Here is a 25,868-nt window from a genome sequence, read left to right as displayed (position 1 = left end):
AGTTGTTCTTTCAATATTCATGAAAACTTAATGCTCAATACAAGTCTAATGTGTTCTTTATCACGTTAACATTAAAACTCTGCCCCAAAATTCAAGCTACTATTATTAAATGTTCAAAGCACATACTTAACCTTCAAATGTGAAGTTTGAGATTCATTCTGATGCTTTCTTGCCTCTTAAATGGTCTTGCCTAGGACAATAATTTCGCACTTACAACTCACATATGAACGTTTTAAAACAGGTACCCTTTTTTTTTCAATTTATGACCTTGAATGCATGAAGTAAAGTTGTTTTAACATAAGTATATGATATTACAAGTCTCCATGTTTTTCTAGCAACTACACATATTTCTTGTACATATGAAGGAATGGTCGATGAAATTGCTAGAGGCAAACAAACATCGAATAATGATGAAAAATTAGTAATACTTTTGATGTAGTGAGAGGTTAAAAGAATCCAACTTGGAATACTTGTACGTGCTTTTTGGAAAAGAACATAATATTGGGTACCCCTGTAGTCCATGGAAGGGCAAGATACGCCTCAAATCGAAGACATGTGAGAAGAGGCAAATATAGCACATATCTCCTTATGCCTGCTCTAAAAACTGCTGGGGCGTGCTCTCTTCTTGAAATCTGAAGGGGGTCACGATTTCTTGTTTGTTGGATACAAGGAATGAAATAGCGTAGACCGCCAATTCAAGGAGCCAAGCTTTTTACAACCCGGTAAATCGAAGAAAGTTTTTGAAATGATCGTCCTCACGTTCTCATCCTGCAAGCCGCTGGATTGCATCCGCGCTTTCATTTCCCTTACAAGCTGGTTGACTTGATCCCGCTCTCCGGCCAGAACGAGAGTGCGCACAAGTCTGTATTTCAAGCGCAACAAAGCATCGTGACTGGAATGCCCAAACCTCACTTAACAAACTATATAACACAAAAGCAGCACTTGGTCTTTCCTTCAACACAAACCTGACAAAGTCTAGCTCTGACTCCCGACGCACTTCGATCAATTAGTCTCATATATAGAATTTGAGGGGTCACTAAGTATTGGCGTGCTCCCTAAATCCACCATCCAGGCAGGAGAAATTTATTTAGTCAATATTGGCAAAGGCTCAATCGATAGTGGGTGAAGCATATTGTAGGCTCCAATCCACCAACCGGTATGATGATGCAGAGTAGGAATTGGTCACAATGGCATCACAAGCCCTTTGACCTTGCATCATGTGAGCCGATAATGCATGCCCAAGCCATACCGAGAAGAAGCAACCACAGAGAAAAAGCACATAACCTTGATCATCAACCACATCATGTGGTAATAATGCCCTTTGTCATAATGAAATATGCTCTCCTGCACTCTTGCATAGCCAACGAAGTAGTTGCCACAGAGATTGCTTCAATGAATGCTTTCCATGCAAGGAATTTGCTTGCTGTGTTGGTTGAGGAGTCCATTTGAGATTTACGAGATTCTTTCCAAGTTATGGAAAACGAACATTCAGACATGGTTGAAAACTTCTTCCTAGAGAGTGACTGTTAATGGGCCAAGAGAGTCGATGAGAGTTGTGCGTACATCACAAGCCTGATAGACCAATTTCGTTCTTTAGTGGATGAACTCCAATTGTAATGCAGATTTTCTTGCACATCCAATGGGTCGATTGGGAGGCCAGTCCTACCTACTCCATTAGGGTTTGGAGAGACGTCTACAAAGATGCAGACTTGAAGGTCCTTCAGTAGGTAGTGGGATGCCGGAGGGGAGTAGGTGCCAGATGGCTAGAGATTGATACAACAATCCCCAAAAAAACTGGCTCGCCCCACCCATTGCGTGCCTATGCATCTGCACCATGGTTGGGCAGCCCAATGTCCACTAGAGGGCATCCCAATGCAGGTTTCACAAACAGTAAGGGTGCTCCTCTACATACCTACATCCTGCAAGAGGGAAACAGAGCTCGGCTTTCCCTGACCTCCCTTGGGAACATCAGAATCATAGGACTAAGGGAAGCTGTGGTAGCTTGACCCATACATTGCTTGGTCAAAGAGTGGAGAATTTGGATTTGGAAGGGCAAGGCACTGGATGAGGTGGATTAGGATTCAGGAGAGTGGAGCAGTCCTGCCTCATTAGTTTCACAAAAGGCACTAAGTTTCTGCACCTACACAGCATGGATTTGCATGCACATATTTATGGATGATATGGAATAGGCTCCATCATGTGGTAGGCATTGCCAAAGCATATTATCATGGACTCTTCTAAACATGCTTTTTGGCAACATCTATGGGATAGCTAGTGGCCATGAGAGTTTCATACTTCCTATGGCTAGTGGCACATAGGGGTCTAGCAGGCGGCAGCTCGTTGATGTAGATGCACAAAGATGGGGGGGTCTGCCAGTGTTGCCCACAACAGTGCTACAGACTCAAATAGACTATCTAAGGCTGTGTGAGGCTACATACTTGATTTGGAGAGGAGCCCATAAGATACTCCACCAAGTAGAGCCCAGCCTTGGGTGTGCCACTTGGGGTGCTTTTTGTTGGTAGCCAGTCAATCAAGGATGTCAGGTACTCTCCGGGGTGGAGACGCATAACAGGATCTTCATCATCCAGGTTGGGTTGTCTGCAGTTGTGGGCCTTCAGCATCTACCGAGTTGCCAGGTACTCAGGTGTAATGCGTCGCAAATTGAGGTGTGGAAGATTATTGGCAATCTCACACGGTGCATACCTAGAAGGCCTGTTGCCAATATGTCTTTAGCTGTGAGAGCTTCTCGCTGTATGCCACTTCAGAGCATTTCTGGTCCTACATTTTTCACTCCCTCGGGGGCCCTCAGGAGCAGCTTCAGGAAGACTCTTGACATCGACAAGAGCTTCAACAGTAGTTCCTCCACACATGGGGTTGCCAAAGCCTTTTATTCACCTTACAAGAGAGTGAAAATTCCACTATCAATTCATCCCATCAAGCGATTTCCAACATATTGGCAAATTGTTGTCTGTAAAATTGTCCAACCTCAAACACGGTTCGTATCCATTGGCTAGCTTCAGCCATGACACATCTAATATTCTCATATGCTTCTTGGATAGCTTTGTCCGAGTGAGAACGTATCTCAAACTTTGGTTATCAGCTTGAACAACAAAATCAGCATGTAGCAGTTATTGCTTCCATATGAAAAGAGCATGAATAGCAAGTAACGCTTCCACATCAAAAGAGCACGAATAACAACCAATGGCTCTTTCTTGTTACTCTTAGACAACTTTATCCAGCTTAGAAAACTTTACTTTTTCTTTTCTTTCTTTTTTTTGCAAATAACATGTGGCTGATTATATTACTAAAAAAAACTGATTACAACGGAGTGCTCATGCTCAACAAACTAACTGGAGCTGATGCAAAGTCACAAATACATCATGTATACAAGCCTCTCAAGGCGGTCTGGGGAGGTTGGGCGCAAGAAGCCATTGAGGGGGGATGTATCGCCATCTCGAGCTACCTACCTGCATCACGAAAAACAGGTCCTGGCTGCCCCAAGTACACATGAAATGACAACGGAGCTCCTGACGAGCCCTGGACTCGCCCTGCACCTAATCCCACCGGCCGCGGAGGGCGTGGATGATGGAGGTCCAGAGCTCCGCTAAGGTTGCCTGTACTGAAAGCCACCTGACACCGCGCCTTCCAGATATGCCATCTAGTAAGACTCCCTATGATCTCCCATACCTCAAAGCGGTCTGCTGTGGGCTCCAGTACTTGGCGGATGGGTAGAAACTCCAAATTGACCACTATGCACGACCCTGCCTCAATGATGAATATCATGTTCTGCATCCCATCCTCATACAGAAGGTAACGGTCTTGGTTGATTGCCTGCCAACAGAAAGCTCCCCATGAGATGCAAGCAAGGCTGGGTGCTATACGGCGAAGGATGTGGCATGCTCCTCTCCACACGAGCTGTGCCTCACATGAACAAAGGCAGTGCTTTGGGGTTTCCAGAGGCTGCTCTGTGCAGTGCTTACAACCTCCCTCCTGCATTTGGGCAAGCCAACTTCCCACCGCCAAACCTCCATGTGCCACTAGCCATAAGAAATATGATACCATCCTTAGCCTCCAGCAATCCCATAGGCGGCACCAAAATGTCCATCAGAACAGCTTCGTGATGCTGCGCTGCGTCCAATGTCTGCTACGTGACAGTGCCCAATTCATATTCTCCTACATCAGTACTTATCTGCCAATCTTGGCAGTGTACTCCAGGAGCCTCGGTGGCTTCTTGGTGACTGCAGTGGTCGGCCATAGCCACTCTCCTGGATCTCACTCCATTAAGTGGTCTGCCCTCCCAGATCCAAAGGCACCACTCCATGAGCTCCTTCTAGAAAACATAGGGGTCTAGTCGCCATGTCTTCCCCTGAAGGTCCACCATCCAAATCCTGCTCCACGAAAGGGCAAGGGCAGCTATCCCCTCATCTTGTTGCCCTCTGTCAAGGGCTAGATGCCCCCCCAAGTGAACGGTGAAGAAAGTCCCCTGTGGGGCGCCGCCTACTCTACCTGCTACCTGTAGGGGGATACCCACTGGTAAAAACCTAGCGGCCCATACCTCCCCAGGCTCTATTGGCACTCGTATTGCGGGGCAAGCCACTCCAAAGATATTGCTATGTCTATCTCTCTTCTCCTCAACTCCACTCCTCTCTGGCAGCCTGATACTCGCTGCAACACCTCCTGTACACCTCCCGCCATGTCTTGATGGTATACGCCGGGCCAGTCTCCAAACCAGCCCACTGGACGTGGCGGCGCTCGCTAATCTGTGCCCCTTCCTGATCTTTGACATGGGGATTCTAGATCACCGGTAGACCGTCTATCTCCTCTTGGCAGCTTGGGGGGCTCTAAATTAGGGCCTTACGGAGGCTCTACCACACGCAGAGTAAGCTTCGTAGGAAAATGATCTGGGGGGCGGGGGGGGGGGGGAGGGGGGGGTGGTGTGATCTGGGCCGACCTAAAGATCCATCTCAGGGACGGCCTCCACTCACTGCCAAGTCTCGGTCTACAATCCTAAAGACCCTCTTGCAATAAAACCTTCCACGTTTGCCATCCTGGTGTGGGATTGCGGACAACTAGCTTGCCCAAGAGGGCCATACTCTGATACTCTCGATCTATGATCCTGTCATGAAGGAAAAATACTTTGATATTTTTGTACTTTGGAATCATGCTAATTCCATACCTAGTAATTTCCAGCCTTGTAAATTCAGCCCTTGCCTGTATAAATGTGCCCTTAACTTTGGAAATGAGGGGGTTAGGATAAAGAAAGCAAGAGGCTAGGAGAAGACATCTTTTGGCTCATTCACTAAGTTTTGTTGTTTACTTTCTTGATGTTAGCTTCCTTCTTGCTAGATGAACCATCAGCCATGGCTGTCATGTATTTTTGGAACTCTTATAATTAATACATGGAAGATGTCTTGGTGTAATAGTTCTCTTGTTATTTTATGTATGTTCCTGTTTTTAGTTAGATTTCTTTTCTTGGTAGAATGCTTCATTACATTGGTATCAAAGCCCTAGTTAGATCCTTTTGTCAACAGTCATTTTCTTGTACTTGATCCAGTTACATAGACTAGGGAGGGGAAACTGCAGTTAGATTTGAGTGGCAGGACTTAGCTTCTTCATAACCGGGGTTACATTTGAAGATCTGCTACAAACAGAGCTCAATGATGGAGGTTCTTGGCAATACCCTGTGGAAAATGGCGGGCTCCAACCAATTTGGCAGGTCGTGACCAAGTTTTGGACCAAAAATTGGAGTAAGTGGAACAAATTGAGGGCTACAGGACTTAGTGAAGGGTAAGTTGGAATTACTTTTCAAGAAATAAGGTTTTTCTCTCTCTCCTTTCAAGCTGTCCTCATGAATCCATGGCCAAGATTGATTTAATCTTCTCTCCTTGACTCCTATCATGCAAATGGACACCATAGCTTGCTTCTTGACCTCATAAGCTTCTTATAGAGTAGTCTTATGACTACCTTTTCTAAATTTTGGCCTATTGTATACGAGTATGTTTGTGCGCGTTTTGTGCCTTTTGACACACTCCCCCATCACAGTGAAAAATCCGAGGTATGATGCCCTTTGAAGCATGGCAATGGTCACTACTATCGATGCATATGCAAGTTTTTTTTCTGCTCCTATTAGCTTTGTCATCTCAATTGTATCACGTAAACTGTCAATCCTTGTGTAAATGTCTGGCATTATCGGATATGCAAGAGAATCCTCCATGTTTGCCTCGATAAGCCGCTTAAAATATCTATGCGCCAAATCCACTTCACCGTAGACTTTGCAAGCAATAAGCAGTGTCTTTGAAACCTCATTGGACACAAAACACTCTATTGCATCAGCAAATCTCTCTGCCTCATGCAGATGTTCCGAATGTGCAAGAAGAGTAACTACGCAGCTACCGTGCTCAATAGTAAGCTCAAGTTTATGTTCAATCACCTCCAAATAACCCTAGCCTTGTAGAACCAAGCTACTATAGTTGCAGAAAACGAGCCAATGAAGCTTTCCTTGCATGGGATAAAGCTCTGGAAACCATAGGTTAACCAGTAGGAAGTGGAGTTGAGGCTACACAAGGATTGGTAGATTTTCCAAATTCAGGCCGTTGTTTAACAGTCAGAGAGATCTAGACAGCTTGCTTTGCAGTATTTGGGATGATTAGGATTCCTCCACCAGACATTGCTTGTGCAGCCGGCCTACTTTGTGTAGCTGCAGCATCAAATGATGGCAAAGGGCAACCACTACTCGCCATCAGCATGATTGTTTGTGCCTTCTCTGCAAGAATGTCATTGGAAACATTCACACTGCCATTATAGAATATGGTGAGCTATGCACTGCTATGCTTTCTTTGAGGGTCAGATGCAGCCAATGTCATTTGAAGGAAGGGAATTATTGTATTCTCTTTCAAAAATTTGAAGTCTCTTTGAAGCCTACTTCATGCAATGAAGAGTAATCAGCACCCTTAGCTCAAGTGGCATCTCTATTGAAGCCTTCTTCATCAAATTTTGGGTCCAATGATTCATGGAAGCACTCCTCATGAAGAATTTTGATCAAGAAGCTGGATATTAGCATTGGAAAGCTAAAATGGGGATTTCATGGATTAATAGAAGCTGAATTCAAGCTCTAATTACTGAAGCCAAGTTCTATTTGTGGGAGATTCCTTTATCAACAACAACTCTCTTCTCCTACAAGCTTAAGAACTACTAGTCCTGGATGGAATAGTATCTATGTGGTTGTTGATAGATTGACTAAATCAACCCACTTTATTCCAACCAAAATACAATATTCAGAAGGCAAGTGACTGAAAAATTTATGGAAGGTGTGTTCAAGATGCATAGTATGCCAATGAGAATAGTATTGGATAGAGATACAAAATTCATGAGCAACTTTTAGAAAAGTCTATTCTCTTGTATGGGTATTTTTCTCACTCCTAGTATAGCCTATCACCCCCAAACTGATGGGCGAACGGAGAGAGCCAATCACTTCGTGGAAGTGTACCTTAGGCATTATTGTCATGACACACAAGCTTTATGGGATCGTTGGATCCACCTTGCTGAATTTTGCTATAACAACACGTATCACATGAGCATAGGTATGCCCCCATTTGAAGCACTTTATGGGTACAAAGTTCAAATTCCATCAGTTTTGTTTCATGAAGATATTAACCCCCAAACAAAGGAAGAGTTGGAAAGGATGGAGATGCTCATGAGACAATGCAAGGACAGCATAAGGAAAGCACAAGAAGTAATGAAAGCTTATGCCAATGATAAGAGAAGACATTGGGATTTCAAAGTTGGAGATTGGGTGTTTCTTAAAGTACCCAAGACACAGTATGCTTCATTGAAGGGTGGGAACACTAAGCTTGCTCACAGATTTAATGGACCATATTTGATAGTGGACAAAGTTGGAGAGCTTGCTTATAAGCTCCAACCACCTTCCTCCACTAGAATACATGATGTATTTCATGTTTCACAGCTTAAGAAGTATGTTGGACCTGATGTGCAGGTGTTGGAAGAGTTGCCACCAATGGATGAAGCAGGACTTGTCATATATGAACCTGAAAGCATTATTGGAAAGAGAGAAAAAGTGCTCAGAAATCGTACTCTTACTGAGTACCTCAATAAGTGGAAGAGTCTACCTATAGAAGAATCTTCTTGGCAACCATCCACTTATGTGAATGATTTTCCTTGGTTATTACAGGATGATACATGACAGACTGTGCATGGACTGTGCAGGGACAGCTTGCTGTCAGATATTATTGTCAACAATAAAACTGTCCTGACTTTATCAAAAATTGATTTTGATGTTATGGGGTGATACTAGGGATTGTATACTTTATTTCTATACCTTATATGTGTCATTTGGACCACTCTATCAAAAGTTATGACAGTTTTTGTAAATCAGCCCTGTTTGGACAGCAGCCAGTTTACTCACAATTTGGTATACATAAAGGTCTCTCTTTCATGGAAAGCGATCTCCTATCATATCGGAGCTACATAGGCATGATTACTATCATCCTTGGCATGGATTTGGTCCATTTATCCTTGGTTTTGAGGACAAAACCATCTTAGGATGGGATGGTTTGTCATGAAGGAAAAATACTTTGATATTTTTGTACTTTGGAATCATGCTAATTCCATACATAGTAATTTCCAACCTTGTAAATTCAGCCCTTGCCTATGTAAATGTGCCCTTAACTTTGGAAATGAGGGGGTTAGGATAAAGAAGGCAAGAGAATAGGAGAAGACATCTTTTGGCTCATTCACTAAGTTTTGTTGTTTACTTTCTTGATGTTAGCTTCCTTCTTGCTAGATGAAGCATCAACCATGGTTGTCATGTATTTTTGGAACTCTCATCATTAATACATGGAAGATGTCTTGGTGCAATAGTTCTCTTGTTATTTTATGCATGTTCCAGTTTTCAGTTAGATTTCTTTTCTTAGTAGAATGCTTCATTACATGATCCCAAGCCCTCTCTCTGACCGATGCCGTATAATGATCGCCCACGCCACCTTGGCCCTGGAATCCCTAGAGTCATCTAATCCTGACCAAAGGAAGTTCTGCACTAGGTGATGAAGCTGCACTATGCAACATGAGGAGAAGTACCAACACGAGGCAATATACCAGTCCGTCGCTAGAAGAACCTGGTTGACCACCAGGGCTCGGCCGGCTAGTGAGAGCTGAGCAGTGCTCCAGTAGGTCAGCTTCCTACAAAGAGAATCAATGACAGGAAGAAACTGCTCGACAGGGGTGATGTCAAGTCCCACTTGGAACCCTAGGTACCGGACGGGTTGCCCTCTGCTCACCCATCTAAATCCCAGGTGGACACCCCACTCTGTGCTAGAGTCCCGGTCTGTGAGAAACCCACCGACTTTTACCAGTTGATCTTCGCTCCTGCTGCCAGACAGAACACCTCAAGAGTCAGCCTCACTCTCTCCTCTCAGTGGAAGTCAGAGGCCTCAAGAGCTAGCCTCATCCTCTATGTAGAGTGTTGTGTCATCTGCATACTCTCAGTCTAACAACTCAGTCTCCTCTCTCACTGGAAATTGGAGGCCGCATAATCCGCTCACAAGTGACCTAAGTAAATGAGACATTGCCTCTACAAAGAGTAGGAATAGGTATGGGGCCAGGTGGCAGCCCTGCCGTACCGATCTCTCCAGCTGAAACTCCTCCCCACACCTCCCACTTATGAGAACCCTGCTGGTGGCTGATCAGTTAAGTGTGGAGACCCCGCGAATCCAAGCCTTGGGGGAACCCAACCTCACCATGGTGTCCTCTAGGAAGTCCCAGTCGACCCTATCATAAGCTTTCTCAAAATCCAAGAGTAGTACGGCCAGTCTCTGCCCACTGTGCTGAGCCCACTCTGTTGCCTCAAAGTAGGTGAATAGATTGTCCAAGATGCTCCTATCCTGGACAAAGCCTGTCTGTGTGTCATGGATGATGTCTGGCAGCATGGGGCATAGTCATCTACCAATCATCTTTGCCAGTGCCTTATAGGCCACTGACAATAATGTGATCGGTCTCCCCCCTTTGGGGGGAAAGGCTTGCCGAAAGACTCCCTGGCATCTATCCTGAAGTGAAGATCTCCTAGAAGGCCATTAATAGGGGGTCCTTCACCACTTCCCAGTAGGTAGCGAAGAAGGCCTTAGAGAGGCCATCCTCTCCCGAGTATTTCTACCTATCCTGTGTATGGAAAGCCTCCTCTAGCTCCTTCTCTGTGAAGGGGGCTAGGAGAAAGCATCCCATCTCCTCTGAGACTAGGAAGATGTGATCCTAGACTTATTGTCTACATAACTGCTCTCTAGCTGAGGCTGTCTCTTGCTGGAACAAGCGACTGTAGTAGTCCGTGGCGATCTCCATCGCCTTGTCTGGGGTAGAGCGAGTCCTTCCATATTGATCTCGAAGGCTGCGTATCTGCTCTCCTGAGGAGCAAGGCCGGTGCACTTGGAAAAACTCCCTACACATCGTATCTCCCTTCCGCGCCCAGAAAGCTGCTGAGGTACGGAAAGAGAACTCCGAGAGCTTGTGCTCTAGGCCAACAACGGTTGCTCGCGCGCGTACCTTCTGTGTGTTGAGGATGGGATCCCCTGGTGCCTCCTGTAATAATCTCTATGTGGCTGCAAGGTCCCATCAGAGTGCTCTCTCCTCCCAGCTCTATTGCCTAGCCTATATGGCTGCCTCTTGGCAGATTCTGCTCAATTCGGCAAGGTCCTCTGCAAGCTCCTCTCCAACCCGGTCCCTCCTACCCCACTTCTTGGTCCAAACCTGCTCAATCTCTCTCATCATCTCCTCCCTCCTATAGATCGAGTCACGGATCCGACAGGCTCGTGTATCTAGGGCAGATGCTCGGGGATCTAGTATTAGGAGAACCGGGCAATGGTACAACGTGGTGCTAGCCAACTGCCTAATCTAGCCTTCACAAGAGCCACCCCACTCTCCCACATAAAACCTGTCCAACCGCTCTAGCAGGACTCCACCTAGCTGCCTATATCCCCAAGAGAAGTCTAGCGACCTCTCCCTCCTGTGGAAGGCAGGGTCTCTTCAAGCATCGCGTGCTCCTACTACCAGTAGAAAGACATCCTATACCTCTTCCTCCTCCCCAGCCATGCTGTGCTAGTTTTTGCCTTTGCCGTGCTGGTCCTCCAAAGCTTCCAGGTTGTTAAAGTCTCCGCCAACAATCCAGGAGTCCACCTCTGGGAGTCCATCCGCGATCTCCACCCAAAACCTGCTGCGTACCCTAACCTCAATAGGGGCATAGACATTGAGGACTCCAAGCCATGAGTCCCCAATATCCAATCTAATCCATAGAACCCTCCCTACCACTATCGTCCTGTCGTCTTGTACACACGCGGTGAGACTCACGCCAATAGAGGTGCATACGCCTCCCTGCCACTATCATCCTGTCGTCTCGTACACACGCGGTGAGACTCACACCAATAGAGGTGCATACGCCTCCACTCTTGCTGTGGGCATAGAACCCTCCCTGCCACTATTGTCCTGTGGTCTCGTACACACGCGGTGAGACTCACGCCAATAGAGGTGCATACGCCTCCACTCTTGTTGTGGGCACCTATGACGTGCTTCTAGTAGGTGTGCGAGCTGCCCGAGAGTACCTTCTCAACCCGTTGGGCTTGGGTGGGAGTGAGCTTGTGCTCTTGTAGAAGTAAGATGTCGATCTGTTCGGCAAGGGTAAGCTGCAGCTCCTGCCGAACAATCAACTTCCTGGAACCACGTGCCCCACTGTAGTGAAGACTATTGACATTCCAGGATGCAAGGTGTATGCTCATGGGGGAACCTGCGCCTGACCGAACAAGCATCTATTCGGTGTGGAGGCTATTGATAAGGAGGAAAAACTATGGGGCATGCAAGTACCCTTTACCGCAAGTCTGGACGGCGAGCTCCAGTCCCCCATGGTGGCCCTCGGCCGAACCATGAATGCTCGAGGTGGTACTATCAATGCGTCTATCAGCCATGTTGAGAGTCGTGACTCTGTACATTGGTAGAAATGGGCCATCTGTGCTAGGGGCCACTCAATCACATCCCTCGGAGCTCTCCACTGTGGAGGGGCTCGAAAGATCATGCTCAAGTGTGGTACCTCAGCTCCAGCCCACCAGTTAATGTTCATCATGCAACCGGGCGACTGCTACGTAGACAGTGCTAGTCCTCCCATCCACTGGGAGATGTGATCAGCCACCTTACTCTTCAACTCCTCCTCAATCAGTGTCATCGTCCAATCCCCTGAGTGGGAGAACTGAAAGAAAAAGGCGTAGTTTGGTCCATCCGATGGTGCTAGTAGATAGACCTTGCTCCTCCTTGACTTATGAACCACGACAATCCCCACCTCTAGAGGTAGTGGAAACTCTCCGCGCTCCACAACTCTTAGATAGGACCATGGGCCACTGCGGAAGAACTCCTGTAGCAATAACTGTGCATGTCTCGGGAAAGTGTGATGGGAGGCAGGGGCAGATGAGTTGGTGGCTATGTGCGCGGGGGAATTCTACTGGTGCGAGGAGGATGTGGGTGTGTGTGGCTCATCACCACTTGTGGGAGGAGGCGGGATGGGTCTGGGGGGGATCTCCCGAAATGGGTGCGGATCAAGAGGGGTGCTCGGCAAGGGGGGGGGGGGAAGAGGATCGAGGGATGGTGGGAAGTACGTCGCGGGTGGGGGGGGTTGTGGCTCAGGAGTGCGCTCCTAGGGGGCGTCGCTTACCCTCCTACTCCCTGCTATCGAGGCAACGTCTGAGAAGCTAGCTACGGTTTCCCCTTTCATCGCCCTCTCTATCGTCTCTTGATCCGTGCGAAGCTGTCAGCATCCACCTGTAGGCCTGTCGGCGGAGCCACCTTGGCTTCAAAATGCGTATAATCTACTGCCTAATGTCCAAAGTCGTAACAGCGCAGGCATTGCCTTGGTTGCCCAGTCACAAAATGACCTACTGCCTAAAGGAGTGACCTCCTGCCTCAATCTCTAGGAACTTTGGGATACACTTTGTGTCTTTCACGGCCACTTGTACCTTCAGGACTCCTGCAGCTGTCACTACATCCGCGAAGGAGATAGGGAGAACTATGCCGAAGAGTCGTCCAAAGTCCTCCACTAACTGGGGGGTACTCTACCGCCAGTCCGGGAGAAAGTAAAGTAATTGGGTGTTTGAGAAATCGGTTGTGGAGCGCAAATGACTCCACAGTCCAGCCGCTATACCGGGGAACCATGTAGATGAACCCCTTTGTGGAGGCATGGAGCGAGCTCTCCACTAACTCACGAGCTACATCCGCAGAGGTGAGTCGAAACATGAAGATCCCTTGGTCCATGAGGACTAACTCCATAATTTGCGATGTGTCAATGCGCAGCATGGAGTGGAGCCAATCCCGTAGCTGGGCCCTCGATGGGGAGTGTCCAACGACCTTACCGAAGATCGCTGTTTTTTTCAACTCCAGCTCTGTGGCACGGACGGCTAAGAGCTGTTCCTCAAAGAGGATGATGCACAAGGTGTTTGACTGGGGGGCACTAGCAGAATGCGCCGGTGTCTGACTAGAGGATTCCGATGCGAGTCCCTACTGGGAACCTACCTATCACGCTGCTGTGCCACCCGGGGGGAGGAGTTGCTGTGCAGGGGGGAGGGAGCAACTAGAGGTTGGGGGTGGGGGGTGGGGGGGGGGGGGGGGGGGGGAGTCGATGGTGAGGTGAAGGGGGGAGGGGAAATTTGTTCTCGTTTTCAAAGAGGTGGTGTTATCTCAAGGCGGAAGAAGCAAGAGAACGTGCACCGTGGGGGCAGGCGGGGGGGCTGTGTGGCGCAGTTGATTGTCGGGACAGGGCAGCGTTGTGTCGCGATGGTGGGGAGCTTAAAAATAAGGCTGTCCCTTAGAAAACTTTACTACAAATTTTTTGTCAATATTGTCCTTACCAGAAACTAAGCATGCAAAAATATGGTTTTTTGTTACACTCGAAATAGCCAAAGCTGATACAAGAGGGACTGATTCTGCCTTAAATTTTTAGCAATGTTCTTAAGTAATCTTCTTATAATAGGTGTCCACCAATCCATGAACCCTCTGGCACAAAGGCACACCCAACAAAAGATCACATCTTGAATTGAACTCCTCTGGATTCATGTAACTCAAAACATGGATCCTCAGCTTTCCAATGAGAGGTGCAGCAAGTTTAGCATGACAAGGACAAGCCAAGCCTGCCTCATCTACGAACCCATCTCCTCTGGACAGATGGTCAATCTTCCTACCAATTGTGGAGGTATAAAGTTCGCTCGTGCACCTCATTCAAAGAAGATCAAAGCTGTCTCATCTTCCACTTTGCCCCAAGCTGTGCACAAACAGGTAGCATTTGAGTTGGGCTTCTCGCTGACCATATATGGCACCACACCAATAGAATGTGTTCATTTTCTTGCTTTCTTGGTCCTGTTGCTCATCTTTACCATAAGCTGCGTTTTCCTTGTTCAGACACTCGCATGCTATGTAATCCTCCTCTTCGCATTTAAACCACTTATTGGCAGCCCTTAAAGCATGCCTTTGCTGCTGCATTTCAGAATTACTTTTGTTCCCACCATGCTGCTTGTTTTCCACAAATTTGGAACTCCTACCATCATTAGTAGATTTGGAAGATTTCTTTTCAAACTCCAACTTGTGTCTTATGACCAACAACCCTTCCAGCACCAACTCATCAGCCACAGGAGCATTGTCTATCAACTAAAAGATGTTATGCAGTTTCATCTTCCTACAAAGTCACGAGTTTTCTTAGGCAGCCCACAACAATATTTCTCTATATCTTCTTCCATGCTAACCTCCTTGTAAGAACTTACAGGTAGCAAGGCCTCCCAAAAGTTTTTGTTGGACTCCCCAGTCCTTGATTGCTACATGTTGCAAAACTCCTTAAAGAATACCCAATCTTTTGATACTTTTACTTGAAGTCCACCACACTTGAGCATTCCCTGTGAGGAAAGTAGATGCCTTACATGTCTTGAACCACTCAATATAGTTCCCACCTACATGCATGACAAACTATTGGACAAAAGTCAATGCTTCCATTTTGTTCTACATGTTACTAAAGCTCTTGAACTTTACTTATTACTGTCCTTTGCAATCATCTGCTTTGTCCTTTGGATTAAAGTTGTCATGCACAAGTAGCTGCAAGAATCTATGAAGAAACAACTGATTGGCTTCCACAGGTGCAAGAATGCTGCTTCCTTGTCCCAGATCCGCTTGGAATTACACTATAACTCCCTCAATAGCCCCTCAAGGAGTTTGATGAAATGAGCAATATGACCATCCTGCTAACATCTAGTCCCTCAAAGAGTCCAGACAACAGCGAAATAGTGTCCCTTGGAGGGGTTTCTCTCATAAACTTGTCAATTGAGGGAATCTCTACTGATATATTGTATGTTTCTGTCTCAAAATTGTAGACACACCAAGCTGTTGTGCTGCTGCTGATCACCCATGTCTGACATCTGTCTGCAAGAAATTCACAGTAGGGGATGAGGAGCTCAACAAGTAGACTTCGAGACAAAAAACCTCACTCTAAGGGGTGATCCATTCTGCAATAAGCCATCAACTAGCAGCAACACCTCCAATACAAAACTGGTTGTGTGCTGCTCCCTGCCCTCTTCTCTTCACTTCCTCTGTGTTGAACATTAAAAGGCCCTCTTCACAACACGGCTCTTTCATAATTAACTGCTATTTGACAATACTCCTTTCTGTTGGTGCTCTTGTACTTACTAATCACTAGAGTATTCTAAATTAATCATTTGCATCAAAGAAAGGCAGAAAGAAGGATTTTCTTACATAAGGTATGTGAACATATTAAGCTGAAGATTGACACTCTTCATACTTTGCAAAATATGTTGAACATGCTGTGTGTCCCTCTTCTTGGCGCAATATTCCAGAAGCACCTCAAACGCCATTCTTGTGGGCTGAATTCCAAGCTTCTCATGCATGGTTGTCACTAGATTCAATTTATCCGTTACAGTCAATGGCACTGCTCGCACACTCAAGACATCAAAATCATCTGCAAGAACCTTCAGCAGTTCGGGAAAAATATATAATCATTATCACCATGATGGATGACTAAGTACAACCAAATTTACTTCGCAAGTAACCTGTTTTGTAACTGCAAGTTTAGTACGAGCATATTCACCTTAAAGCAGAGAGTTTGTACATCACCAAAACTTTCCCTTTGAGCTTGTTGTAAGAACTCCACTGCTTCTCTAGTAGATGGTTGCATCAAGTACCCAAATCACTTGTCTATTTCATGCTTCAAGAAACTCAATACTAAAAAGAAGTAAACAAACAGGATTAAAAGCTTGACATACTCTAGTTTATTATGATGCACCAGCGAGTGAATAATATTGCAACAGGCAGTGCAAATCTGTTCTTCCTGATAAATCTGGCTTCTGTGTTTGATTGATTTTCTAAATGACTCAAACAGTGCAATCATTTCATCGAGATTTCCTGTTTTACCAATAGCATTCTGCAGCCCAATTGTACAGGTCATTTGTTAGCAAGAATACTTAATTGTCATATCGAGAAACATATATTTATGAAAGCATCCTTAAGCTTTAAAGTAGGAATAAACAATGGGCTGCATCTTAATGCTTTACTTTTCCAATCTCAAGTAGAACACTAGGAATACATTGTGACATTTGGGGTAATCTATGCCTAATGTATGGCAACCAGAAGAAATTTCAATGCATTATGTCACACTGAGCGCATTATGTCATCCCTTACTCAAGGTCACACTGAATGCATTATGTCTCTTCCAGGCAACCTTCTGAGACAGTTTTGACAGTGACTCTGGGAAAGCGGTTCAACCTCACGAAGTAACCGACTCTTTTTTGGGGGCCAGAAATGACTAAAAAAAACACCAGAACTTGATTATTTAATTTAAAAAAGGTGTTGTATGCCTATAGACAGCATTGTATGGCAGCTGCCTACCATTGGTGCTTTAATTGTGTCTTGACTTAAATGGCTAGAAGTCAAAGTCTGAATTTTCTTTGGCAAATCAACATTATGTATTGATCATTGAAAGCCTTACTCGTACTGACTATTTAATAGAATCTAAAGTTATTGAAATAATGAAATGCTAATTTTTTATTCAGCTTATTATCTTAGTTACCCTAGATACATTTTTATTGATTTTTAGAATTGAAATTGGGGCAACATGTGATCAGCCCCAAGACTTGAATCATACTCCAATCATACTTTCATACAACTATGATCCTCATAGCCACATGCAGGGCCTCTATCTGTGACCGATGCTATAGGCCCCCAGGTAGCCACCATGGTCTTTGTTGTGCCATGAAATACGATCTTGAGCGCTCTCCTCCAAACCTCATGGACACTAGGGCGATCACATAGGCAATGTCTCTATGTCTCCACTGGCTTGCTGCATCTTGCACATGCTAGTGGGTCCTTGCCATATCCAAGACACGTGCCAATTGCTAGGCTCTTGTGAGCTACAAGCCATAGGAAGAGAGATATCTTCCTAGGCCTGAAGCTGTCATGTACTTCTCCAAACGTCGCCTAGGAACTCCTTTGTGATTCCCACTTTGTGCCAATGGGGGGAGGCTATTGATTGTGCTCTGATCTTGCTCATCTATATTCTGCTCCCCAACCTAGTAGTGTAGCCAAAGAAGGGCACATCGCAAGGTTTTATCCAGGAACCGATCCTTCCACACCGACTTTCCTGGATCCCACGATAATGTGTAGAGGTCTTCTTTGATAAGCCCAATATCTCCATCCATCAACGAGACAAGTGGTTGGGTTTGGGTCAATGTGCCACTTCCTGTCGAAGCAAGCCACAACTTTAATTCTCTGTCTAGAGCATCCAATGAAAGCTATCCAATTAAGGTCCTCTTGTTAGAGTCAGCTCTTAGAGAAGATTGTCCCCTCTTAGAGAAGAGACCGATCCAAGTATGAGAGGTGCTTGTATTTGTCTACCAATTTGGTGGAACTCCATCAGTCACAACCTCAAACATAACTCTGGCTCCCCTAAGCCCCTGTAGTCTCTGTCCCTAAGCCTCCTGCGATAGCTCCTAGAATGTAAACTTATCTCCCATTGATACAATAACCTATAAAGAGAATCTCTCCCATGATAAGTATGTCCTCTGTCTAAGAGTGTGGCTAGAGTCTAATCTCAAAAGGTGATTGAAGAGAGAGGTTGCCTTCTCTTTTCTTCAACTGTAGTGGGGGATAGTTGGTGAAGCCTTGGTAGTACAAAATCGTCAAGCTATGATAATAGCAGTTACAAATCTAACCTCAAAGCTCCTCCCTAAGTTCCTGTCCCTAATCTCCTCAAAAATCTAGTGGATACTAGACTGCCATGGTCCTCCATGTGAAGGTATCATAGCTTGTAGCCTCCATATCCAAAGTTCATTCTAGGGCTCCTCACTTGGAAGCAAACCCCTAACAATGAGCTTACCCATTAAGGCTTTACTCTTGCTATTTGGGTCTATGATCCCCAATCCTCCCCTAGATCTAGGCTATATGGTGACATCCCAAAGCAACGTTCACCCTAGCCAGACTCTCCTCTCCTTCGGACCAAATGAAGTTCCAGATAAGGCGCTTCATGTGGCCGATGCAAAATCTAGAGAATGCCCAATGGTAATGATGCACCGCATAGTCACAAAAGGACCTCATTGGCGACCACTACTCTCCTTGCTAGTGAGAGTCTCACTAAGCTCCAATAATGAAGCTTTGGTCTTATGCTCAAGAAGAGACGTGCAAGTTGTTGTTTTAAGGTAATGTCAATCCCCACATGGCATCCAAGGTATCTCATTGCGGTCCCATGCCAAGGAACCCACATGAAATCCTCATGTGGTCGCCACTATAGCTACCTTTATCCATCAGCACCTTGGCCGTCTCTTCTCTACACTCTGTAATATAACCAATGATGCTCTTGCAGATCTCTCTTCTCTAAAAGGCCCTCTCTCCTCCTTGTAACCTCCTACTTCAAAAAGAAACTAATCTCCTATAAGCTCTCATCCAAGTCGCTAGGCGCTTGCCCAACTGAGAAGCGTCTAGATCTCCATGTCTGTGTAAGTGACTCTAAGGTTGTCCTCATAAAACAAGTGCTCTTGGATCCTAACACTAGAGTGGGGTCCTCCAACTCTCTCAAAGAGAAGTAGCTAAATCAATGACTGGTGGAGAGGATCTTGCCAGGTATGATGCCCATAAGGCCACCCCTATCGCAAGCACAATAATCCACATAAAACTGGTCAATCCTAGAGAAAGGCTTGGCTCCCACTACTTTGTATCTCCTGGAGAACTAGAGTGAGTTTATTGATGTATGAAACTCTGTTTTGAACCATGGCTCTTGGCTTTTGCTCTAAAATAGTCACCCCCTACTATCCAATGATCATCTATGGTAAAGACTGAACAAAACTCTCTCCTATCTTGCTGTCCATTGAGGGCCTAAATGACCAATAGACCAATAAGTGATTGCTCCACTCTCAATCATTGAGACCATATCGCTCTTTGTGGAATCACAATACCCTAGTCTTGTATCGATTGAGTCCATTGCTCCCCAATGCATATACATACTCTAGCCTATATCTCTATACCTCCTCGAGGCATTGCCCAATAAGTATGGCTTTGGCTTGGCACTAGCTTCCCCCAACATCACAATATCCTCTCTGTCATGAGATGACACTCCCCTAACATGATAAAATCAACTACTACTATTACTCTGTGCAAATCCTTCCTCATGAGGCTCTTCCTAGCCTCTTCGAGACTTGGATGGCTCCTTCAACCACTTGTGGAGGCAGCATTCAATTCAAGGTAGAAGGGTAGAAGATTTCAAATTCAAATGGCCTACACCCATTCTCCCACTGCTCCTAATGGTTCAATTCCAGTGCCCAATTGATACACAATTGTTCCTCAATTTGCAACATTTGGACATCAGGAACTTCTTGTGGTCTGGCATTAAACTTCCTCCTTGTGAATTTAGCCAACTCTCTCCATTTCATTTTGGCCTTGATCATTCTTTCTGTGGTGCCTAGATCTTCCTCTTCTTGGCCTTTTGCTTCTGTTGATGGAGGTGGGGGCGAGCTTCTATTCACTAAGCTGTGCCTTGGTGTCATTAGTTGCTTAAAATCAGGCCCTTCTTCCCTTGATGGTTCTGCTTGGGACGTTGTGGTTGGTTGCTCTCCGTGCCTTGCTTGAAGTATCATCCTCCGAAGCCTCATATATTCCATGAGAATATCCTCATGAAGTGCGTCTCAACCTCTTAGACCAGCGTAGCTCTACAGTTCACAGCTGTCTCTATTGTCTCCTAGCATACACCCTCTTATGTGTTCTCTCTAGCTCTGTTGTCCAAGTGTAGTGGAGGGAAGTCCTCAGAGTATTGAGTCCAAGCCCTCTACCTCATGCTCACTCTCTTGTGTCTCCTCACTCTCTCCACCTTGCTTGGTGTCAAGTACCTGTGATGGGATCAACTTTGGGATCTTCGCTTAGTGAGGTCGTGCATCTATACCCTCTTTGTGGGATATGTCTCATCTATCTGTTGTACTGCCATAATCTTTGGAGCCGTTATAGACTGCAACATTGCCATAGGGAACTGCTCTAGAATCTCTAATTCCTGGATAACCAAGGGAGTGGCTATGGCAGTCGTAGGAGGTTGAGGTGGCACCCTATGGGCTTGTGGTCCTAGATCCCTGACCACTCTCCACCATCCCTCCACTTGTCTGAGCTCTAGGTCTCTCTACTCTTGCCCTTGTCCACTTGATTAATTATAACCATGAAAATTAAAAGATAGAGCAAGAGAGAGAAAAAGAAGAGAGTCGACATCTCGTTGAGAGGGGAATCGGCCCGTCCTTTATAGAAATTTATCAAGACAAACTATTGCCACCAAGTGCCTAAACCATATACAAAAGGGTTGATTTGTTGAATTCAAAAAATTACAGTTTAAAACCCTAATTTCTATATACTCCCGGCAACAAGCTAATTTTCTTCATTAGTGCTTGGACTAGATCAAGCTAAGTAAAAAGTGCTTCTTGGACGAGTGACAGATAGGAGAGTCTAATGCATGTGGCTAAAATTTCTTTTTTTTTCTTTTTTTTTTTCCAAGAAAATGTGGCTAATTATATTACTCAAAAAGTTGATTACAACAAAGTGCTCAAGCTCAACAAAATAAACTGGAGCTGATGCAAAGTCACCACTACATCACGTATATAAGCCTCTCAAGGCGGTCTAGGGGGGATGGGGGCAAGGAGCCATGGGGGAGGGGTATATCGCCAAACGGGACTGCCTGCCTGCAGCATGAAGAATAGGCCTTGGCCGCCCCAAGTACGCATGAAGTGACCACGGAGTTCCTGACGCGCCTTGGACTCACCCTTCACCTGCTCCCATCAGCCGCGGAGGGAGTGAATGATAGAGGTCCATAGCTCTACCAAGGTCGCAAGTGTTGAAAGTCTCTCTCCGCCGAAGGCCACCTAGCATCGCGCCTTCCAAATATACCATCCAGTAAGACTCCCTATGATCTCCCATATCTCTGAGCGGTCTGCTGTGGGCTCTAGTACTTGGCGGATGGGTAAAGCCTCCAGACCAACCACTGCACATGACCCTGCCTCGATCATGAAAATCGTGTCCTGCATCCCGGCCTCATACAAAAGGTGGCGTCCCTGGCTAACTGCCTGCCAACAGAAAGCTTCCCATGAAATACATCCAAGGCTGGGGGCTATACGTCAAAGGATACGACATGCTCCTCTCCATACAAGTTGCGCCTCCTCACAAGACCAAAGGCAATGCTTTGGGGTTTCTAGAGGCTGTTGTGTGCAACGCTTACAACCTCCTTCCTTCTGCATCTGGGCAAGCCAGCTACCCACCACCAAACCTCCATGTGCCACCAGCCATAAAAAATACGACACCCTCCTTAGCCTCCAACTATCCCATAGGCAGCGCCAGAAGGTCCGTCGGAAGGGCTCCATGATGCTGTGCTCTGCCCAGTGTCTACTACCTGACGACGCCCAATCCATATTCTCCTGCATTAATACATGTCTGCCAATCCTGGCAGTGTATTCTAGGAGCATAGGTGGCTTTTTTGCAACAGCAGTGTGACATTAATGTGACATTAAAGTGACATTTAATGTGACATTAAGGTCACAGACATTAATGTGACATTTAATGTGACATTAAGGTAAATCAAGAGGAACATACACGAGGATGACCGTCCGGGCTCTTAGGCGCCCGAACGGGGTTTAGGGGAGCCTAGAACCAAAGAGAGTCCAAGAATAGCAGAACTCACCAAGGTTTGACGGCTGGCAATCGGATCACGATGGGTCTGGCCAGCAATAAACTAGGCAAGGCTAGGAGGTGAAAGGATCGCTCGTGCTCATTCATCCCGACTGCTTTTCCTCTGGTTTTTATGGTCTTCCTCAGAGTCATCTGTCATTGGTATCGGGAGCTATCTTCTATATCTAATGTCGTAGGCTAGATCGCGCGCCGAATTCTGGCTCGAGCCCGTCTTAAAGCGCATCAACGGACCTGACGCCTTGTTCCCCTTTCCGCATGCTGGCCCTCCAGTTGCGTGAAACTGACGTTATTTTCTGGTTCCTTTGTGACCAGTCGATTGCACGCTATCTTTGTCTGTCTGGAATTTCTCTCGCCAGCCCCGACTGCACTTGCATAACAAGTACAAGCTGAGCAGAGAACAAGTTCAGGAAAGGTGCATTGATGGCGTGTATGATCATTAAGAAGGGGGCTGAATACTAGTCGTTTCTGTAAAGAAGCTCCATTTCCTGCGTGACCGGTTTGGTTCGGAAGATAGAATTTGTTCCTTACTCTTCGGATTTATTTACAAACCAGCAACAACTGCCTGCCATTAAAACCAGGGAAGTACTTTACTTTGTCTACAAATTTCTTATCTTTGCTTTCCAATTCCAGTGTATTAATGGCAAAAAAAGGGAAAGAGGGAGTAATGGAAGGTTCTAGTTCTGGGGACCACCCTATGGTAGATCCCCATGAATCGGAAATGCAAGAGGAACAGTGGGAAGAAGTTTTTGCTACACGAGAACAATTTGATGATCTTACTGCTCGTGTACAGGCTCAGGGGGTTCAAATGGAATTTTTAACTTAAACACTCACTGAAATAAAATCTCAATTAACTTTATTATTAGAAAGAGATAAAAATAAGATAGAAATCTCGGATGTCCCATCTTCATCGAAAGATTTAGATGTGACTATGCGAGATCCTAAGGAACCCCACCATAAGTTGAGGGATAATCCAGTTCTAAAGGATATGAAACCCCCTCAGTTTCACGGGGAGGAAAAAGATAGAAATAAAGATACAATCTTTAATTTCCTCCAAAAATGGAAAGATTTACATAAACTTAAAAATACCCCACCACATCTCCAAGCACTGGAGGCTAGTTTAACTTTGGGGCCCAAAGCATATAAGTGGTAGCGAGCTTTAAAGGAGGCAAATAAAATACCTGAAACTTGGGCTCAATTTGAATCCGTCTTTTTGAAAGAATTCCTTCCTGAAAATGAAATGGAAAGAAATTGGGAAGATTGGGACTATGTCAGACAAAAGGGAAGACCCCTACTGACATATTTGGAGGAATATCGTGAGATAATCCTCAAATTGGAAGGAATAGATAAATTTCAAAAGACAAGAGGATTCATTAGGAGACTAGATAAAGCCTGTACAAAGGAAGTAAAAAGGAGTTCACCTAAGACGCTGGAAGAGGCAATTAAATTTGCATTGATCAATGAAGATAGTATGTGTCCAGGTACACTCACTAGTCTCACTGATACGGAGCCCAAGTCTAAGGAATTGGAAACCTCAAAATTTGTGGGCAAATTTAAAAGGAAAATGCCATTTTTTAAGGGTAAAAAACAACCTTTTGAAAAGAAACAATATGTGAGGCCAAAGTTAAGTACTGATGACTTTGATAAGGCCAAAAAAGAAAAGCTGTGTTTCAACTGCCTATCCCCTAACCATGCTGCTTGGAATTGCCCTCAAAAGAAAAAGGGGGAAGACAAAGGAAAGGATAAGAACAAGAGCAAGGGAAAAGAAAAACAAATCCATGTAGTGCAGACCTTAGAATTAAAGGGGCATGAAAAGTACAAATCTTTAGAGGTCTTGCACATGGATGTACAACACAAGTGTTGTATGTCAACTTCTATGTGGCAGCCTACTTTTGGGCCACATGATTTAGTTAGAGTACATGGATTGATAGCTAGAAAGAGGGTTAGAGTCATGATTGATGACTCTGCTACACATAATTTTATAAATTATGCACTTGTCAAAAAATTGAAACTTCCCCAACAAAAGAGTGGACATCAATATGTTGTTCGTATGATGCAAGGCCAAGACAATAAAATATGGGATACAATGGTATCCAATTTGGAAATTGAGATTCAAGGATATAAAAATAAACTTGATATTTCTCTAGGGAGGGAGTGGCTATGGGGATTGGAACCATCCTTAAAACGTAGTTACCATCATAATACACTGGAATTTGAAAGGGATGGTAAAACTTTTGTCATTCAAGGTGAACATGAAGTATCTGATAATCCTTTGCTGTGTTCTACTGAAGTTCAGAAGCTGATAAAGAAGGAAGTTTGTGAGGTATACATGTTATGGTCTCTTCCTATACAAAACACTTTTACTTTTTCTAATATAAAGCAACCGTTTTCTTATGTTTGTGAGTTGAATGTAAATAATGAATTAAGTAGTTTCTTAGATGATTTTAAAGATGTGTTTCCTTCTGATTTACCAAGTGGCCTTCCACCAGATAGGGGTGATATAAATCACCCAATTGACATAAATAAGGATACACACCCTATTTCTAAACCACCGTATAGGTTAAGTGAAACACAGCACCAAGAAGTTGAAAAACAAATTAAGGATTACCTTGATAAAGGGTTCATACAACCCAGTAATTCACCTTGGGCTTCACCAATTTTATTAGTAAAGAAAAAATATGGTTCTATGCGACTTTGTGTTGACTATAGAGCACTTAATAAAATAACGGTGAAGAATAAATTTCCTATGCCCAGAATGAAAGATCTTTTTGATCAATTGCAAGGGGCAAAATTCTTCACAAAGATAGATTTAAGATCAGGTTATCACCAAGTAAGAATTAAGGCACAAGATGTTCCTAAGACAGCATTTCATACTAGATACGGGCATTATGATTTTTTAGTGATGCCTTTTGGCCTTACTAATGCACTAGCTACCTTTATGAAGCTGATGAATAGTGTTTTACGGCCCTATCTAGGACATTTTGTAGTAGTCTTTTTGGATGATATCTTGATCTTTAGTAAATCAAGAGAAGAACATTTGGAACACTTACAATTAGTATTCCAACTGTTAAGAACACATTCCCTTTATGCGAAGAAAACTAAATATGAATTCTTTGCACAAGAGGTCAAATATTTGGGGCATATTATCTCGAAAGAGGGAATCAACGTGGATCCACAAAAAGTAAGGGCAATTATTGAATGGCCATCTCCAAGGAACCTGGAAGAGCTGCAGATCTTCCTAGGTTTATCTGGATTTTATCGTAGATTCATTCGAGATTATGCCAAAATAGTTGTTCCAATGACAAACCAACTTAAAGGGGAAGGAAAGAGCTTCAATTGGGGAACAGACCAAAATGAAAGTTTTCAAAAACTTAAGGTAGCTATTACTACAGCTCCAGCATTATTAATAGTGGATCCCAATAAACCATTTGTGGTGGTTGAAGCTGATGCCAGTGATAAGGCGATAGGCGCAGTCTTATTACAAGAAGGTCGACCAGTTGCTTTTGAAAGCAAGAAATTAGACCGTGCAAAACAGAATTATTCTGTTTATGAGAGGGAGTTGTATGCAATAGTACATGCAATGAAGAAATGGAGGCACTATCTATACGGTGCCAAACTTTTGATTTTATCGGATC

The 25,868-nt window shown here is 44.8% G+C and overlaps 1 protein-coding gene across 1 annotated transcript in view; it reads right to left on the bottom strand.

Annotated features, from left to right (window-relative positions):
- Positions 1-249: 249 nt before the first annotated feature.
- The window catches only part of LOC148035613 (uncharacterized), a 208,995-nt gene continuing 183,376 nt past the window's right edge, over positions 250-25,868 (bottom strand). The window contains exons 12-15 of the mRNA XM_087677580.1: positions 16,299-16,456; positions 16,124-16,193; positions 15,772-16,004; positions 250-862 (exon numbers count right to left, since the gene is read on the bottom strand). Of these exons, the coding sequence (XP_087533706.1) occupies positions 643-862; positions 15,772-16,004; positions 16,124-16,193; positions 16,299-16,456 (681 nt within the window). The 3' untranslated portion in view covers positions 250-642. The remainder of the gene's footprint in view (positions 863-15,771; positions 16,005-16,123; positions 16,194-16,298; positions 16,457-25,868) is intronic.

Source organism: Lygodium microphyllum, chromosome 5, assembly GCF_053477565.2.
Source record: "Lygodium microphyllum isolate KBCC chromosome 5, Lygodium_microphyllum_v1.1.10, whole genome shotgun sequence".
In the NCBI taxonomy this organism is placed as follows: domain Eukaryota; kingdom Viridiplantae; phylum Streptophyta; class Polypodiopsida; order Schizaeales; family Lygodiaceae; genus Lygodium; species Lygodium microphyllum.
The sequence above is the reverse complement of the archived record's forward strand: the minus strand, read 5'-3'. Positions and strand labels throughout refer to the sequence as shown.